The sequence below is a fragment of the Megalobrama amblycephala genome, linkage group LG12 (genome assembly GCF_018812025.1).
Source record: "Megalobrama amblycephala isolate DHTTF-2021 linkage group LG12, ASM1881202v1, whole genome shotgun sequence".
Classification (NCBI taxonomy): Eukaryota; Metazoa; Chordata; class Actinopteri; order Cypriniformes; family Xenocyprididae; genus Megalobrama; species Megalobrama amblycephala.
The window spans coordinates 9,535,589-9,555,201 of record NC_063055.1 but is presented as its reverse complement, the minus strand read 5'-3'; the positions used below and the strand labels follow the sequence as shown (position 1 = coordinate 9,555,201).

General features: G+C 37.9%; 1 protein-coding gene across 2 annotated transcripts; it reads left to right on the top strand.

Moving 5' to 3' along the window:
- The first annotated feature begins 1,390 nt into the window (after nt 1-1,390).
- Nucleotides 1,391-18,065, top strand: sin3b (SIN3 transcription regulator family member B). Of its 2 annotated transcripts, none has more exons than XM_048209337.1 (19): nt 1,391-2,195; nt 3,657-3,763; nt 3,855-4,008; nt 5,358-5,696; nt 6,536-6,688; nt 7,276-7,398; nt 7,525-7,614; nt 7,723-7,841; nt 7,960-8,170; nt 8,790-8,906; nt 9,023-9,261; nt 9,971-10,154; nt 11,090-11,783; nt 11,932-12,101; nt 13,318-13,491; nt 13,657-13,749; nt 13,915-14,006; nt 15,122-15,320; nt 17,018-18,065. In XM_048209337.1, the coding sequence occupies exons 1-19, from the start codon at nt 2,085-2,087 to the stop codon at nt 17,249-17,251; spliced, it is 3,603 nt and encodes a 1,200-aa protein (XP_048065294.1). In that variant the 5' UTR covers nt 1,391-2,084; the 3' UTR covers nt 17,252-18,065. The 2 variants fall into 2 exon arrangements, with proteins under 2 accessions (XP_048065294.1, XP_048065295.1); XM_048209338.1 differs by lacking the exon at nt 1,391-2,195 and adding an exon at nt 2,991-3,295.
- Nucleotides 18,066-19,613: the final 1,548 nt, after the last annotated feature.

Genomic DNA, 19,613 nt, shown 5'->3' with positions numbered 1-19,613 from the left:
CGAAAGCAGACTGCGGGGTTGGCTCACGTCGCCAAGTAGCACTGCGCCTGTGTAAGATGAAATGCCTTCCCGTACCAGCAGGTGGCAGTAGCTGAACGGCCAATCACAATGATCAGATGGCCTGACTGACCGACGAGCTCCGACGCCGATTCAACATGTCGAATCTGCCGAAAAAAAGCCGACGAGGACCAACTTCAGCTGACGGTGCGGAACACGCTGAGAAAATGTAGTAGGTCGACGAACAAAAAACTGCCCGACTGATGTTTCGGGACATGCGTATGAGCAAGTGAAAACATTAATTTTTAAATAAGAGAGTGTTAAAGGGTTAGTTCACTCAAAAATTAAAATTCTGTAAGTTATTACTTGCCCTCATGCCGTTCCACACCCGTAAGACCTTCATGTGAGTACAGTGGTTCAATATTAATATTATAAAGCGACGAGAATATTTTTGGAGCGCCAAAAAACAAAACAAAATAACGACTTATTTAGTGATGGCCGATTTCAAAACACTGCTTCAGGAAGCATCGGAGCACAGATGAATCAGTGTGTCGAATCATGATTCAGATCGCGTGTAAAACTGCCAACGGCTGAAATCACGTGACTCTGGCGCTCCGAATAGCAGATTCGATACACTAATTCATCTGTGCTCCGATGCTTCCTGAAGCATTGTTTTGAAATCGGCCATCACTAAATAAGTCGTTATTTTGTTATTTTTGGCACTCCAAAAATATTCTCGTCGCTTTATAATATTAATATTGAACCACTGTACTCACATGAACCGATTTAAATATGTTTTTAGTACCGTTATGGATCTTGAGAGAGGAAGTGTCACGGAGCCATCGGATTTCAACTAAAATATCTTAATTTGTGTTCCGAAGATTAACGAAGGTCTTACGGGTGTGGAACGACATGAGGGTAAGTAATAAATGACAGAATTTTCATTTTTGGGTGAACTAACCCTTTAATTACTTTGCTTCATGACCATGTGGTCCTTTGCAGGCGTCTGAATGATGTCACATCCTGTCACATGATACTGAACCGAATGACTTGATCCAAAATGGTCCCTTTATATTAGTTACTCCCAATGACATCAATGAAATTCATTTTTCCAGACATTCTTTCTCATAACAAAGCAACGACTTCTACACTTTAATATCATTTTGCACTATATTAATATATGATGTTATAAAATATTCCCTGAATGAAAAATATATACATTTATTACATTTTTAGATGTTTTAATCACAAATGAAATGGCTGTATTGGCCTTTGGACGGTTAAAACGAATGACCTTTTGACACTTGAAAATCTTTCAAATACCTTTATATGTAGCAAAATATAATTAAAACCTTTTGGATTCAATAAAAGAGATCTAGTTTTTCTCCTGAAACAAAGGGACATAAATGATTATCCCTTTTACAACTTTAAAGTTGTCATATTTCAATAAATGAATTTCTGTTAACAATATAATTTATCATATTACATAGCCTATAGATTTATCAGAATTGCTGATCAAGGCAATCAGTCAAAAACATTTTAAATCGATGCAAAACAACTTTTTGCAACACTCTCCCGATGAACAAAAACGTGTGCAGAATCCCATTCATGCCTGCGGCCGCTGAGATTCCGTACACTCCGCCCTCTTTCGGTTTGTGCGCGTGCGCTTTTCAATTCTCCTCAGCTCCCTCCGTTTCCGGACGCTAGGATCGAGCGCACAGCTGCCGCCGAATTTAAAGAGACATACACAATTTGTTTAAATAATACGACCATTGGAAAAAAAAATACATACATTGTTTCTCGTTCTCTTCGTGGATGTCGATGGGGACTCGTTATTGATTCTTCCGCTTGATGGTGTAGTTTTAGTAGGGATTGAGAGGTCTCTAAACACTTGCGGTCTTGAGCTGGAAGTCTATACTGGAGTAACTGGGTGGCCGTCCGTAAAGTAGACTGGACTTGTGGGGGGAAGAGAGCTGGGTGGCCCCCCGTACCGAACTGATTTTTTGCACGCCAGAACAACCTGCAAATACGGAGGGACGGTAAAACATCGTGGCTTCGGTGGCTGTTGGTGGCGAAGGAAACGCACCATGGCGAAAATTCAGGCTCACAGCAGCACTGCGAAGCAAATCAACCAGATCCAAGACAAGGCCTATGTGGTTCAGAAGCAAGTCCAGCAGCAGCACTTTCAGAAACTAAAGGTAAAGAGCATTGCAGCAAGTGCATGTGTTTCCATTCTCTCTTACAACGCATTGTGTATTAGGAAGTGCTGTGCTGTTCATATGCATATGGGGCATATCAAAGCATTCACAATGAGAGAGTGTGTGTGTGTGTGTGTGTAAATGGATTTGAAAATCTTACGCACTTATTTACACCATTTCAAGCTAGAAAAGTCGAGTTATTGTCGCTTAACGCATCGATTCCTGGTCAAATCAATGCTAGTTTACCAGTCAAACAAGATGGAAGTGTGCCTGCTGAATTAAAGTCTAATGTTTTCCCTTTACGCTGTCGTGTTTTCACCCTTGCTCTTTGTTAAAACCAAAACCGGTGGATATTTATTGTGAGTCCGCAAAAAAAAAAAAATCACACGTTACGCCTGATTTGTTTTAGATTAAGCCGGTTTGTTTGAATTTAATTGACGTAGATAAGAGAAAGAAAGGGGGGTTTGCTCAGCTAACAGCTGCTTTTGTCATAAATGTGTCCGTTTTCGTTTTTAATCTGACCTTTGAAAGAAATCAGAAGTGTATGTTAAGCATAGCTTAATCGATTCTCTGTTAAAAAGCAGTTTGAATCGCGTTTTGTTTGTTTTTGTTGTGAAATCGTAGCGGGGTTGTTGTGTGTTGTGACTAGCATTAGTGCTAACGCAGCAGAGCTAAAAGAGTCAGTGAGCCTTTATTTTCCTCACTGAATTTTAATAAAAAAATACAAAGAGAATACAAACCGGCTGCTTTTCTCTTATACCGCTTGTTTTTGGTTCACTGTTTGTATAGGACATAGTAACAGTTCTTTTTATCTTGAAGGTTTATTTAGGCGTGCGGTTTTTTTCTCTCATTGGGTTTTTTTGTTCTTCTGAACAGAGAGGAAAAATACCTTGCGTTTTCTGTGCGTGTAGTGGTTTAAAAATAAAATACCCCAGTGCTTTCTTTTTCTTTCTTGTCTTGCATAATTCAAAGAATGTACTGTAGACAATGTATTACTTTAATAGTATAAGCAAATGCAAAGTCATTCAGTGTGATGGGGCTCCACATTCACTGGAAATGGACTTGATGACCCACATCTGTCCTTTCACGAGCCAAAAAAGGTAAAGTATCATAATACTACCATGGTATTTTGTACATGCACCTTGGGAAAAAAAGTACTGTAGCAGTAGCTACCATGATCTAGCTATGGTAATACCATGGTACTTTGACATATAACATAATGGTGAGATTCATGCATCTTTGTCTTTGTAATGCTCCAAGGTACTACCATGTTAAAAATATGTTAGTACAATGATACTTTTTTTTAGTAACTGATGTAAATGCATGTTATTACCATCCCATACCTTTACTGGTAACATCACATTACTTTTCAGTAAGCGTTCTGTCCCTGTGTACATGCTTATTGTGTTTTATATTGTTTGGAAACATCATTTTAGTAAACAAGGTTTATTCTTGTTGCAGGTGGAGGATGCCTTATCTTACTTGGACCAAGTCAAAATACGGTTTGGAAATGATCCAGGAATATACAATAAGTTTCTGGATATCATGAAAGAGTTCAAATCTCAAAGGTATGCAAGTGTCTGTGCACTTTAAATGTGCTCCAATGCACAAAAAGTATTAATGAATGAATGAATGTATTTCTGATGTCTCCATCCACAGCATTGACACGCCTGGCGTTATCAACAGAGTTTCTCAGCTCTTCCATGGACATCCTGACCTTGTCCTGGGGTTTAATGCCTTTTTACCGCCTGGGTATCGGATCGAAATTCCTAAGAATGGAATGGCATTTCTTCAGTCCCCGTTTCCCTCACAGGTAGAACATGTGGTGCAACAGTTTACTACTAGTTTGCATTGGTGTCTGTGTTTTGTTCTTCATTTTTTACTGCTTGTTTCAGTTCGTCAACTGTGAAAAGGTCATCACTGAATTCACAACTAATTTTCCTTCTGTGACATCTCTGAGTGAAGCAAGATATTTGGAGAAAAACTATTTAGGATATGTCTTTACTTTACTTTTTTTTATCTATTGGGAATTGATTGGATTGTGAAAAGTAAGCATTGCCTGCTAGAATGCAAGATTGCTAAAACAATGCCTAAATGGCTGTTTGGCCTTTTCAAATAGCCCACATTGACTTGCTGGCAGAAAAGAAAAGAAGAGGTGGAACAAGTAATTGCGTTTTAATGAGTGATTGCAAAGACAAATATTTTTGCAATTTTTTTTAAATTTTATTAATGTGCAATGATGAACTGTGAACAAAAAGACGAGGAATGTGTATTAACAGAGTAAATAGGGTTGATATTGATTTCATGTTGACTTTGGCCCTGTCCCAAATGGGCCCCTCACTGGCTTCCTTAGAGTTCACACTTTGGTGATGTCATGCCACATAGACTGTCGGGGAGTAGTCCGCTAAATTGTGTTTTAGAATAAATGGACGGTTACTTCTTGAAAATTTGAGAGGTTTATTATTACTTGCTGTCAACAGTTATAGTTGTAATTACATAATAAAAATAATTCCTCCTATTTATGTAACGCTGTTATGGATATTTCCACAGATATTTAGCGTGATGAATTGAGTTTGCATATGAATTGAGTTAAAGTTTAAAGGTATTAACCAATTAAGTATAAAAGAGTTTGATACCGTTTTCTAACATGCAATAGATAGCTTAAAAGCTGTTTGTTTTTTAAGAAATTAAATGATGTAGCAAGGATGCAAGTTGATCAACATGCAGTAAAGACAGTTATGAAGTTACAAAAGGTTTCTGTTTCATCAAAGACTCCTGAAAAAAAAAGTTTCACGGTTTACACATCAATATTATTATGTTTTCAACATTAATAATAAGAAATGTTTCTTGAGCAGTAAATCAGCATATTAGAATGATTTCTGAAGGATCATCTGACACTGAAGACTGGAGTAATGATGCTGTAAATTCAGCTTTGTAATAATATTTCACAGTATTACAGTTTTTACTGGATTTTTAATCAAATAACTGCATCCATTAGAGACTTTTTTTCAAAAATATTAAAAAAATCTCACTGACCCCAAACTTTTGAATGGTAGTGTATGTTTTGAGTTAAAGTGATGTAGTGAACCTATGTGGGACATTGTCTTTCTTGGTATATTAAAGTAAGACTTTGGTTAAATGGTTCTTATTCTTTCCCCCCAGGTCTCTCCAGGACCAGGAAGGAGCACGGGCAGCCCCGTGGTTAGTGCCTCTTCGTCAGTTTTGGCTGAGGCAGGGTCGGCTCAGAATGAAGCCGTGACCTCTCCTGAGAGCATCGCTTCATCTTCTGGACCTCCTGAACAATCAAGCAGGTTATCACTTCCTCTGCCCAGCAGAGAGAGCCAATCACAGCCGGCCACCACGTCAGTGTCCCCTCCCACATCAGAGCCCAGTCCTGTGGAGTTTGACAGCGCCATTAGTTACGTCAATAAGATCAAAAATCGATTTTTGGACAACCCAGAAACCTACCGGTCCTTTCTGGAAATTCTACATACATACCAGGTGAGCGCAATAGTGAAACCACATTTTTGTTCTGTTTTTCTCTAGGTTTGACCATACCTGCAACCTTTTGTATTACCAGCCCAAATCCTTAACCACTAGTCTACCACTGATATCACTGAGCCAAACTTTTGGCTATCAACATAAGGTCTGGTCCACTATGTAGCATGTTTTGGCAAAGAACCACTCGTTAAAGGGATAGTTTACCCAAAAATGAAACTTTTGTCATCATTTACTCACCTTCAAGTTGCTCCAAACCTGTATGAGTTTCTTTCTTCTGTTGAACACAAATGAAGATATTTTGAAAAATGTTGGTAATCAGAGAGTTGACAGTAGCCAATGACTTCCATAGTATTTTTTTTTTCCTGCTATGGCTGCCGTCAACTGTCATTTAATTTTTGGATGAACTATCCCTTCAAATTGTTTGAACAACACGAAAAGCCACTAACCTATTTTTTGTGATTATGTGCATTTAGGACTGCAAAAGATGTCTGTATACTTTGTGATCTGAATTTTTGTCAGTCTTAAAATATGAAGTCCTCATAATTTCACATACAATAAATAAGAATACAAAGCGTTTGTAGGAATATACAGTTCTGCTTGTAGGTATTTTCAGTTTTAGCAAGCCAATCAGATTGGAGCTTGTGATTTTTGGCTGCCTTTTTTCATTCAGTATGCATCAGACAGTAGATGAACAGACCGTGTGGGTGTGCTGCATTGAAGCTGTGACTAGGCTACCACCTACTAGCGCTAAAGGGAAATGGGCTCTTGGACTGTTTTCCTACCCATCCCATAAACTTATCGATGTTCATTGATTTTGGGCGTCCTGTGTCCATCTGCAGAAGGAGCAGCTGGAGGTGAAGGAGAGCAGAGGCCGTAGCACTGGAGGAATGACCGAAGATGAGGTTTTCTCTAAAGTGGCAAGCCTTTTCAAAGGTCAAGAGGATCTACTTGCAGAGTTTGGCCAGTTCTTGCCTGATGCAAAGAGATCTCTGGTTAGAAAATTACCTTTTGTGCACTTTTAAATTTGTCTTGTGCTTTATTGCAACAGAATGATTTTCTCTTAAACATTTTCAGTTGTGTACACTATCATTCAAAATTTTGGGGTCAGTAAGACTTAATAAATTAATGTTTTTATTCAGCAAGAATGTACTAAATTGATCTAAAGTGACAGTAAATACATTTATGTTACAAAGCATTTCTATGTCAAATAAATGCTTTTTTTTACTTTCTATCACAAAAACATGATAGTTTTCAACATTGATAATAATAAGAAATGTTTTTTAACACCAAATCCACATATTAGAATGATTTCTGAAGGATCATGTGACACTGAAGACTGGAGTAATGATTTCAGCTTTGCCATAACAGGGATAAATTATATTTTAAAATATATTTAAATAGAAAACAACTATTTTAAATTGTAAGAATATTTCACAGTATTACTGTTTTGTTTTTATCAAATAAATGCAACCTTGGTGAGCATAAGAGACTTCCTTCAAATACAAAAAAAAACAACAACTACCGACCCCAAACTTTAGGGTAAATTGATTTTTATAAGGACTTACGTCTCTGATTCCAGTTCACTGGAGGTTCTTTGACTGGCAAAGACCATTTGAAGAAAGCAGAGGAAGAGGAAATGAATAAACAGACCAAGAAGAGACCTAGACCCATGCTGTTGCCCCACATGACGCCACTTCTAAAGGTCAGAGTTCACTCGTGCCAATGCAAGGATCCTATATACCGCTGTATCTTTAAAGAGTTGTAAAGTTTGCATATCTCCCAATATATGTGGGTTACTTATGCTTAATTTATCTTTTTATCCATGTAGAAAAAAATGAAGTATTCCTGTTCCAAGGACCCGTCTTTTGCTTCTGTAGGAAAACACGGAGTCCTGCGGGAATTCACGTTCTTTGATAAGGTGCGTTTCATAGACACAGTTGTTCTAAGCGGTAGCAAGTCAGCCGTTGCCTTAGGACTTATTACATAGTCTCAAACATTGAACAATTGTATTTATTTATCATTTTAGGTTCGTCGTCTGCTCAAGAGTCAGGAGGTGTATGAGAATTTCTTACGCTGCATAGCCCTGTTCAATCAAGAAGTGGTTTCAGGGGCCGAACTCCTGCAGCTTGTAACTCCATTCTTGGGGTAAGACCAATTTTAAAAGAGGGCCTGTTTATTTAATCCTGTTTGTTTTCATATGGTGCATTTTGCAGCCCTTTCATGTCACTCATGAGTCATATGCCACTGGTGCCTTATTTTGTAGGAAGTTTCCAGAACTGTACACCCAGTTTAAGTCATTTTTGGGTGATAAAGAGCTGTCTCATGCCATCTCGGGGCTCTCCGACCGCTACATGGAGGGTGGAGGCAGAGAAGTGGATTACGCCTCCTGTAAACGCCTGGGTTCCAGTTACAGAGCCCTGCCCAAGACCTACCAGCAGCCCAAATGCAGTGGTCGAACTGCTATATGCAAAGAGGTACTGCACTTTCAACGGATATAGATAAAATTATGATGACATACAAGCAATGTAATGTTTGTACTATAATTATTACAATGGCAACAAAATAAAATAATATTATGTAACATTTCCTTTACTGGTTTTATACACATTTCACCTCAGATGTATGCTAGTAATACAAGAGAAATGCAAATCTTCCATGACAAAAACGTCAGCCACGCAGCCGTCAGTTGTTTCGAGGAGAGGCGTTAATGATGACACAAATCCTGGGTTGGTCCTGATCCACAGATAATGGTACAAATCTGCAGAAACCCAAATCTCCATGAATTGTTTGGAAAATGGGGTGTTTCAGACCCCACACTGCACTTTTTTCAGCTCCATTTAAATGGAAGCACTCATCTCAAATAGCTTCCATGGTGCCTGGAGAAGCCGGAGGTGTCGTCGCCGAACGCTTGTTTGTAAACAGTAATTTTATCTGTAGATAATAAGCTAGATATTCATGCCAAATGTGAAGTGGCTGGTGTGCCAGACATCTTTAAAAGAGCAGTCAGATACTGCTACATCTATGAAGGCTTCAGTCATGGGGTCGGAAACCTGATGGTTGTACAAGTGGTTCAAGCTCATTGTTTTGTTTTAGGTGCTGAATGATACCTGGGTCTCATTCCCTTCCTGGTCTGAAGACTCCACTTTTGTGAGTTCCAAGAAAACACCATATGAAGAGCAACTTCATCGCTGTGAGGATGAGAGATTTGAGGTAAGATTATCTTTTTGAAAAATATCACGAGGTTTCAACTGATACTCAGTTGAGATGGATATTGAGGTTTTTTTTTATTTTTTATTTTATTATTTTTTTTTTTTATAACCTCGTAGCTGGATGTTGTGCTTGAGACTAATTTGGCAACGATAAGAGTTTTGGAAAGCGTGCAGAAGAAGCTATCGCGCCTTTCGCCGGAGGACCAAGAGCGCTTCCGATTGGACGACTGCCTGGGTGGAACTTCTGAGGTCATACAGCGGCGTGCAGTCTATCGTATCTACGGCGACAAGGCTCCAGAGATCATAGAGGGGTTGAAGAGGAGTCCAGCCACTGCAGTTCCTGTTGTACTTAAAAGGTTAACAAACAAATCTTATTTTTATTTTTCCCTTTTCTTGTTTCCCCCCCCTGCATCTCTCTCACACTGCCTCTTTTAGGTTTAGTTCACCCAAAAATGAAAATTGTCATCAGTTACTCACCCTCATGTAGTTCCAAACCCATCAGACCTTCGTTCATTTTTGGAACACAAACATTGATATTGTGCATCAAACATGTTTGACCACATGTACATGCTTGACGCACCTCATTGGTTCTCGCGGAACCTCAAACATGCTGCCGTAACACGTGAGAATGAACCTTATTGGTTCTCGTGGGTCAAGCAAGTATTAAATCTGTTCATCATTTAAAGCAATCATGTCTATTCAGAAGACTTGGATCAAACCACTTGATTCATATGGATTTATTTTCCGATCTCTTTTTATAAACATTTTGAACCATCAGAGTTTTGGGTGAATAGACTTTCAATGGAGGGACAGAAATCTCTCAGATTTCATTACAAATATCTTCATTTGTGTTCCGAAGATGAACGAAAGTCTTTTGGAATGACATGAAAATGAGTAATTGATTTCAGAATTTTCATTTTTGGGTGTACTAACCCTTTAATTCATTGTAATTTTTAGGTGCCGTCCCTACTATTTTGCAGTAATTTGTGTTCACAAAGTTTTAATAATTCCTCACTCTAGCAGAAAAAGCATTTTGATGGAAAAAAAATGATTTTCTTGCTGTAGATTGAAAGCTAAAGAGGAGGAGTGGAGGGAGGCTCAGCAGGGTTTCAACAAAATCTGGAGAGAGCAATACGAGAAGGCGTATCTGAAATCACTGGACCACCAGGGTGTCAACTTCAAACAGAACGACATGAAGGCCCTCCGATCCAAGAGTCTTCTCAATGAAATAGAGAGCATCTATGATGAGGTGAGTTCAGCTCAGTACCTAACAGCTCAGTCTCAGGTACTGGAGAAGAGCTTTTCACATACTTATAGTCCGTCCCTGAAAGAAACAATTTTGAGTCTCGTATGTTATTTTGACTGTAGTAGTGATAATTTAGGTCTATCTTTTTAGAGACTAAAGTCACATTGGAAGTTAATAAAGAACTAAACTTGTTGGAGACTGACAATGATAGTCTTCAATGATAGTTAAATGTTCTGCTCATTGATTTAGTCACAGTGACATTTGATTTGAAGGTCAAAAGCATAAATCTATAACATCTTTAACAGTTAATTTCGCAATATCATTATTCAGTAAAATACTGTTACCAAAATCAGTTTTTCACCCTTTTTTTCATTCTTCTCATGCAGTGGAAAAAAGGCAGCAGACATTTCAACCACCTGATTTAATAAACCGTATCTCATGAATTATTCCACTCTACTACACCTCAAGTCGTTTTATTCCCCAAATCTTCACTCACATCTTTCTTCTGGTCTTTTTCCACAGGGTCTCTTTAAAACTTCATATTCTTCCTTTTTTCCACTTCTAATCCCTCTTAGCCTCCCTAACTTTAAGAATGTTTCTTAAGTAGGGAAATACGATAGACCAGATACCTTAATTTTTAACATTTTAGAATTATTTGTCAATGTTTTTACACTTTGATGATAAATGAAGCCGCAGAGCAACATAGCAATATAATTTAGGAATAGCACATAGGTGTGTCTTTATTGTCAAAATAAACTTAAATTCAAGAACAGTAAGAACTCATTAAATACTATCTTCAACATTTTAACCCTGCATTCCTGCTCAGTAAGAACTGGGGACAGTGTCTGAAATCTCAACTCGGTTCGCTTGCTACAAGAGTCTCATGTGTCATGCAGATGACAACATGTTACAACAAGCACTTTTTTTCCCTTCCACAGCGGCAGGAGCAGAGCACAGAAGAGGGCGGTGTCGGCCAGCAAGGTCGTGACGGATCGGGCACAGGTTCGACCAGCGAGCCCCACATGATCTTCACTTACGAAGACAAGCAGATCCTGGAAGACGCTGCCTCCCTCATCATCTACCACGTCAAGCGGCAGCCCACCATCCACAAGGACGACAAGGACCACATCAAGCGCATCATCCAGCACTTCGTCCCCGATCTCTTTTTTGCCCGTCGTGGAGAGCTTAGCGAGACGGAGGAGTTTACGGACGAGGAGGCAGAGGGTGAGGACGGCTCCGCCGCAGGAGGTGGAGTCTCAACGACAGGCGGCCAACAACAGTTGAATGGCGATTCCAGAAGAAGACGATGCACTTCCCCTCAGAGCATGGACACCTCTACGGCCTCCCACAGCATGAATCCAGAAGGGGAGGCTGTGGATCTGCGAGACCCAGAAGCTGAGCACCAGAAGGAGCTGGATGGAGTCTACAACCTGTTCTTCGTCAATAATAACTGGTACTTCTTCCTGAGGCTGCACCAGACTCTCTGCTCGCGGCTGCTGAGGGTTTACAGGCAGGCCGAGAGACAGTTACTGGAACACAGGGCGGAGCAGAATCGGGAACGGCTGCTCATGGGAGAGGGGCGCAGAGAAAAGGCAAATGACCTGGCCATGGAGCTGCGTCTAAAACAGCCAAGTGAGTAGATTTCCTGAATGATCACTTCCATCTACAACAGCCTAGCATTGTGGCAGCAAGTTCATTTGCTTTGGGATAGTTAAGTCTAGTTTTTAGAACCAAATTAGCATTCTTGCACAATTTTTATAAGTAATGTCTTTTTTATTAGGTGAGGTGGAGTTAGAGGAATATTACCCAGCATTCTTAGACATGGTACGCAGTCTACTGGATGGAAACCTGGAGTCCACGCAGTATGAGGACACCCTGAGGGAGATGTTCACCATCCACGCTTACATCGGCTTCACCATCGACAAGCTTATTCAGAACATCGTAAGACAGGTGAGTCAGAGTTGGATAACGTTGCAAATCAACGTTTTTTTTTTGGGGTAATTTGTATAATTTCAAAGGGGCCGTATTATGCGCATTTGTTTTTCTCTCCTTGAAGTTCAATTATAATGATAGTTAAGGTTTCTTGCACCAAAGAAAATTACACTTGTAATTTACAACTCTTTTTCTACTCACTGACCTTTTCCAAATGGCTGGTTTTGCTTTTGAACCATTAGAAGACATTTTGTAAATGTCATATTTTTTTTTTTTCTTCCTTAATCCCCCCCTCTGAATGTATGCATTTATATGTAAATATGAGAGTGCATTTTGATATTTTTTTTCTGCATTTTCCAGTCTGATTTCTGGTTTTAAACGCACTAATATTTGTATAAGTACGTATTAAGTTCAAGAAAGATCATTATTGTAAAGTGACACTTTACAATAATGATCCATCTGTTAACATTAGTTAACTACATTAGTTAACAAGCACTAACAATAAACAAGACTTCTACAGCATTTATTAATCTTAATAAATGTTAATTTCAACATTTACTAATACAGGTAACACTTTATTTGTGTCATTGTTATTAATAACTATAAATTATGCATAATTACATGGAACACCCTGAACCCAATCAAACCCTAATCGTAACCCTATAGTAAGTACATGTAGTTACGTAATATTACTCAGTACTTAGATGTATAATTACAGTGTAACAAGGACACCTTAAAATAAAGTGTGACCCTAATACATTATTAAAATCAAATGTTTTATGTTAACATTAGTTAATGCACTGTGAACTAACAACTAACAATGAACGGCTAGATTTTTATTAACTAACATTAACAAAGATTAATAAATACTGTAACAAATGTATTGCTCATTGTTAGTTCATGTTAGTTAATACATTAAAGTTAATGTTAACAAATGAGACTATTGTAAAGTGTTACCATTTTTATTAACTAACATTAACAAATGTTAATAAAAACTGAAAAATTAATACTATTAATACTGATTAATGACATGGTGTCAATTTTTTGAAGTTCTATGGGTGCAGACATTTTTTGTGGGTGGTGATATAGGCGTTTTTGGTTTTATTTCAATGAATCGTTCAGCCCTATTATAGCATCATAAGTGTGACAGTCAGAGTCTCTGTATTCCCACAAATACACCAAAGAGCCTTTACTGTGATCAGGGTGTTAAAATGCTCTTCTCTCTAATTGGCAGCTTCAACACCTGGTCAGTGATGAGGTGTGTCTGCAAGTCACTGAGCTGTACCTGGCTGAGAGGAAGAGGGGAGCCGCCGGTGGGAATCTCTCATCCCAGTGTGTCCGTGCCGCTTGGGAGGCCAGTTACCAATGGAAAGCAGAGAGAGTCATGGCTGAAGAGAACTGCTTCAAGGTGCTTGTCCTAATGCTGTGCCTATATATGACCAACATTTATGTGGATATCTAATTTAAGATCTGATATTCACCTCCTCGGTTGCATTCATCTTATGAATTTTTATGCATGTTTTGTAATTACTATTAGTTTCAATTGTAATTTCTTGGCTCTTTCTTTTGTCAGGTCATGTTCATTCAAAACAAAGGTCAGGTAACCTTAACGATTGAGCTGCTGGACACGGAGGAGGCCCAGGGCGATGACCCGCTGGATGTTCAGGTACCTCCTCGCACAGTTCTGTTATTGTTACAACAGAAAGTACTTGTTTTTTCCTAGAAATCTTTAAAGCATTAAATTTAATAGGGTAGTCTGGTTTGGTGAGGCAGGAGTGTAATCCTGTTCCTAATGCATTAATGTTTGCTGTCTTTTATGATGTTGTTTCAGAGCCTGTCTAATTACATGGAGCAGTATATAGGGACGGAGTCTGTGTGCTCTCAGGCAGAAGGCTACTACTTCAAGCCTGTGTTTCTACCCAGGTAAAAAAAACATTTATGCACGTTTAACCTGCTCTGTTTATGCATATTCTTTACCTTTTGGAGCCAGATGGTTAATAGTAGGGTTCAGTATCGTTTGAATTTTAATGGTTCCGATTCTGCTTATCGATTCCTAATTTCGATTCCTGGAGGAAGTAAAAAAAACTTGTTTCTTCAAGTCTTGTTGCAAAAAATTTCATTGTAGCTGATTACCATGAACAAAAATCAACAAGTTAAAGAACACTTAGACAAGGAACTTCTGCCTATGGTTTAAAATTACGATAGCAAAAACAACTAGCCTGAGTAATACACATTTCAAGCATTATTAAAGACAAGTAAACACTCAGTAGGCTAATTTAAAAAAAAAAAAAAAAATAAATTAGCAGTCGCACAAATAAATACAAGTGACCAAAGATACAATTGAAATAAACAGTGTTTTAAGATTTTCAGGTACAGAAACTGTAATCAAATGTAAAATAACACTGCACTTTATAAATAAAATATGCATTACAAATAGCTACAAATGTTATTCAATCAAGAACAGCAAGTGAATATTCCCTTTGTCTTTTGTTGTTTAAAGTTATTATAGAGACGGCAGCAGGAATATTAGGCTGCTGTCACTTTAAGAGCTGCATGGATCCAGTATACTGTTACATATGCGTTTTCTTTGTCAACTGTTTACGTTCACTTAAGACATATCCGGCTGTGTTTACAAGGGAATTTTGACGTTTTGCAAGTGCAAAAAGACACAGGAGGGAACTCAGTTCAGTATTGCACTCTATTCAGTATGAGAGGCGGCTTTCTGTGGGCACGTTTTTTTATTTTAAAGGTGCATGGATTTTATTTTATTTCTTTTATTATTATTTATTTTTATTTTTTTTAGTTATTTTTTATTTGGAGGGTGGCCCACGTCATGGTGTAGACAAGCCCAGTATTACTTGCACTAATTACACTAATGTTTCTGAAATCAATCAATCACGGTCTCAGTATGAAGTCATAGACCATTGTTACAAAACTGTAACAAACCAAAAATTTGTTTGTGTAAATTTAATAAATGCTGAATTAGGTCTGGCCAGGTGAAAGTAGGTTTACGTTTGTTCCACACCTCTCACCTTTAGGAATCTGAGGCATTTCCGTGGCTGGCAGCTCAAGCAGGTGGAAGCCATGCGCTGCCGGAGAGAGTGGCATCGGAAGATGGGTGTGGAGACAGCCGGGAACCTGGACTGCCGTTTCAAACTCAACACGCACAAGATGGTGTTTGTGATGAACTCCGAAGACTACATGTACCGCCGAGGAGCCCTGGTGAAGGCTCGGAGGGTATGTTGATAAAATACAAAAACAAAATCCTGTACTTTTCTATCATTGTCATCACATAGTCATCATTGGGCGTGTAACGGTACACAAACATGACGATTCGGTACGTACCTCAGTATTGAAGTTACTTCAATACCGAGGTACAACAAGGGGGAGAAAACTAAACATTAAAATTGATTCTTTTTTTTTTTTATTTGTGTCCCTCTCTTTAAAAAATGAATTATAATTAATATTTTCTAAGGATAAAAAATCTATCTCGGCTAATTCTGTAAATTATATGCAGGGAGCCCTTTCTTGCACATTACTATAATATTAAAGGTTACAATTACCAACAGAGCCCAAACTATTAAATTCAGTTGCTATTTATTTTTAGATATAATAATCAGCACTCAAATAACAAAAAAAAGTAAACTGAACACAAGCATTAACTTCTAAATCTAATTATAAAACGGTTAGTTCCTGTCCTTGATTCTGATTGGTCAATACCTGTGTTTTATTTACAATAAAACACGGCTATGACCGCTTCACCCAACGGTTCTGTGTATCACTACACAACACCCTTAGCAACGTAAACTGTATGTTCTCAGTTGATATTGTTCATTGAAGCTTACTGTATTATGTAGAAGAGTGTTGTGAGAAAGAGATTGAGTGAGCGAGTTTATTACCTGCATTCATATTTAGCATTTTCCTTCAAGTCAGTCCTATGTTCATAATAAAACATCTGTTTAAATGTCCGATATATTATCTTGTCCTAACATTTAAGGGGTTTTCACGTGACTGACAGCGCTAGTCAAAGCATTTGTTAGTTGCGTCTTGTTCCGTTTTCAAAACAATGACTGACACACTCATAAAGATAGTATTTGCCGCCATCTAATGGCGTGAAAAAGTAACTACACGGTCAGGGACTGTTTTTTTCCGGCGGAAGGAAGGCTTTTAGAAAAAGTTAACTTCATGAAATTTGCATTGATACATATTTCTGGCTTTATTGTGTGGTAACCGTTTTATAAAAGCGATAAGGTACTTGAGGCTAGTGCTGTATCGTGAATAAGTCACGGCTCAGCACAGCACAGCCTCGAGTACCTTATTGCTTACTTATAAAATTATTTATTTTACTGTCATAACTTGACAAATTTATTTAAACATATTAAATAAGACATTACTAATAGGTAAAGTGTGTATATATAATGAATATATAAGATAATATAGTGCATATATTTAGTGAAATTCTCCCCTCTAGAGTTCATTTCTCTAGTAAACTAACATGCTGTGGACACTAAATGACTTGCCTGAGGTAAATGTAATGCTGTATGAGTTAGTTTTTTTTTTTTTTATTGATGTCTTTCCACAGTTGAAACACTGGTTGAGAGATTACACGTAAACATATCTATGCATAGATCGTCTGTTGTTCTTCTGTGCTTTTTCTTGTTGTGGCGGTTAGCAAACAGCGTTGCATTACCACTCGCACCCCCTTCTGGATTGGAGTGTGAATCGCCTGTGACTGACTATATTCACCATCTGACTGTATGCACCGAACCGTGACATCTGTACCGTTACGCCACTAGTCACTACACATTTTTCATTCTAGTAATTCTATACTAGATCTCTATAAAGTTATTAAAAAAAAAACGGTTACTGACCCCAAGCTTTTGAACTGTAGTGTATTCATTTTTTTTTTTTTTTTGTCTCGTCTCTTTCCCTAGTCCCAGCACAGAGTAGCACGGGCCCAACATGAGCGCTTTGAGCAGTGGCACCGGGGCTGGTTGAGCGAGCACGTGTCCCCCGCCGCCGAGCGCAGCGTCCAGGACTGGCTCATGGGAGAAGAAGATGAGGACATGATCCCCTGCAAGACCACCTGCGTGTCCATGCAGGTCAAAGGCTTACATGTCAACAGGTACCAGGTGCACTACAACAGCAAGGCCCCCGCCTCACCGTAACAACCTCAAGCCTTGGGATGGATTTTTGTGATCTCCTTGTCTCTTTCTCACTCATTCATTCTCATGGCCGAGATTAAACATGCTCGGCTGAAACACAACGAACAGACAGGAGTGGTTTAAGGAGGACAGACAGCTACTCAAAGGAGGGAATGCCTCATTGAAAAGCATCACATCTCGACACTAGTCCATCATGATCAATGCCGTTACCAGACGTTTCAGAAATGTGAATGTCAAAATCTTTTCTTTTTTTTTTTTTTTTTAAGAAAGTCCATTGTAGTTTTTAGCTCCTTAAACCAGAGTTTTGTTTTGTTTATACTGAAGTATTGAGAGACTAGGTTTAAAGTATGTCTACAACATCTGTATGTCTTTTTGTACAGTACAGTCGACTCAAGAGCTCGAGCAATTGCATATATACAGCAGAAAGATTATTCTGTGTGCATTTTCTTGGCTATGAATGATGACTTGGAAGAATTATGTTTCTCTGGCGCACACTGGCATCTTATCCGTAACGTCCTCGTTTTAGTTCTCTGTTTTGTGTTCTTTGTTATCATCGTCTCTTATAACTGAACAGAGGATTGCCAGTGTCGCCCGTCAATCGCTGCTCATGATTTATAGTCGATTTTGTTAAACATCCAGATCATGTATCATATCGATCTCGCCAAATCCTTGCTTTTGTTTGGTGTAATTTTTACATATTAAAACAGAAAAATGACAAAATATCAGTGTTTTGAAAAAAAAAAAAAAAGAATGTATAACATTTATCCTGTATCAGTTATCACAAAATAAACAACCTAGTTGTGCAGTTCTTAAAGAACGGGTTATGATTCTTGCTGAATTCTCACCTTTGCATTAGTAAACTGTACATTTGGTATAGACTGCCACATTATCCAGTCTTATGATTTATTTTTTTTGGTAACATTTTATTTTAAGGTGACGCAGTTACACGTCACTATATGTGTTTACTATGGTAATAACAGTAAATTATGCATAATCACAAGTAACTAACCCTAAACCAAACCCTAACTGTAACTCTATTGTAAGTACATATAGTTAATTAATATTACTCAGTATTTATTTGAATAAGTACAATGTAACTATGTCACCTTAAAATAAAGTGTAACCATTTTTTTTTTTTCCTTTTTAATAGTAGATACTCTATATTCTATAGATACTATGGTGGGAAAACCAGCTTTTTTATGTACATACAAGTTGCTTTAATAGATCTTTTGTGAGATATCAACCAAAGAAAGTTGAACCATGTGTCTGGGTCATATTTCACCTCATTGTGACATTATTTTTATGACATTTTTTAGTACTTTTTTTTTTTTTTTCCCCTTTCATAATTTTGGTTGCACTTTGTGTTATCCTTGTTACAGAGTTATTACACAAATACTGAGTAATATTCATTAACAACATGTACTTGCTCTATAATTAGGGTTAGGGTTTAGTTGCTTGTAATTATTCATAATTTACTGTAATTACTATAGTAAGTACATGTAAGATATTTAACAGACATTGTAAAATAAAGTGTTACCATAATTTTAATATGTATATCATTAAAATAATTTATATTCTTTTTTTTTTTTTAAATAAAAAACAATATAATTGAAATATGGTACAACAAATACTAGCTTGATGCATACATTTAATTTAAATCTTTAAATAAATCTTTGTTGTTGTTTTTTAATTGAAAATGTCACACTGCTAGATGGTCCTCAGTAAGCTTAATTTCATTAGGGGTTCAAGCACATAGTGCTGAAACCCTATTGTAATTGTAAGAATTTTTAGTATTTTTCTTCCACCGTAAAACTGATTGTGTAGACCAAACCGTAAGGCCTAGAGACTTGAAACTTGGCCAGATGATGGGTCTCAATTTGGGGAGAGACTGACAAGGTATGACCCCGATTGGCTAATAGTTGGCGCTACAGCAATCAAACGTGAATCTGCTCATAACTCCTAGAGCGTTTTGTCATACTCAGGTGCCTTATATCGTTGGAATCCATATCTCCGATTTAAAAAAAAAAACATTCCGCCATTTTGAATTTTGTCCACAACCTACTTTTGTGAACTAGTCCTAGATTTTTCACCCAATCAGAACCAAACCAGTGCAGAAATGTTCTCTGGAGACTGAATATCAAAAGTTATCAAAAAAGAGAGTTGCAATTTTGATTCACGGCCGCTAAGGGGCGCCAAAATGTTTGAAATGGGCAGGGCCACTTTTACTAAAATGGCTATAACTTTGGAACGGAATGAGATATTTCCACCAAACTCTGAATACTTGTCTATGGGCTCAATCTGTGGTCACAGTAAAAAAAAAAAAACTTGGCGATTGGACACTTGGTGGTGCTATAACATGAAACAA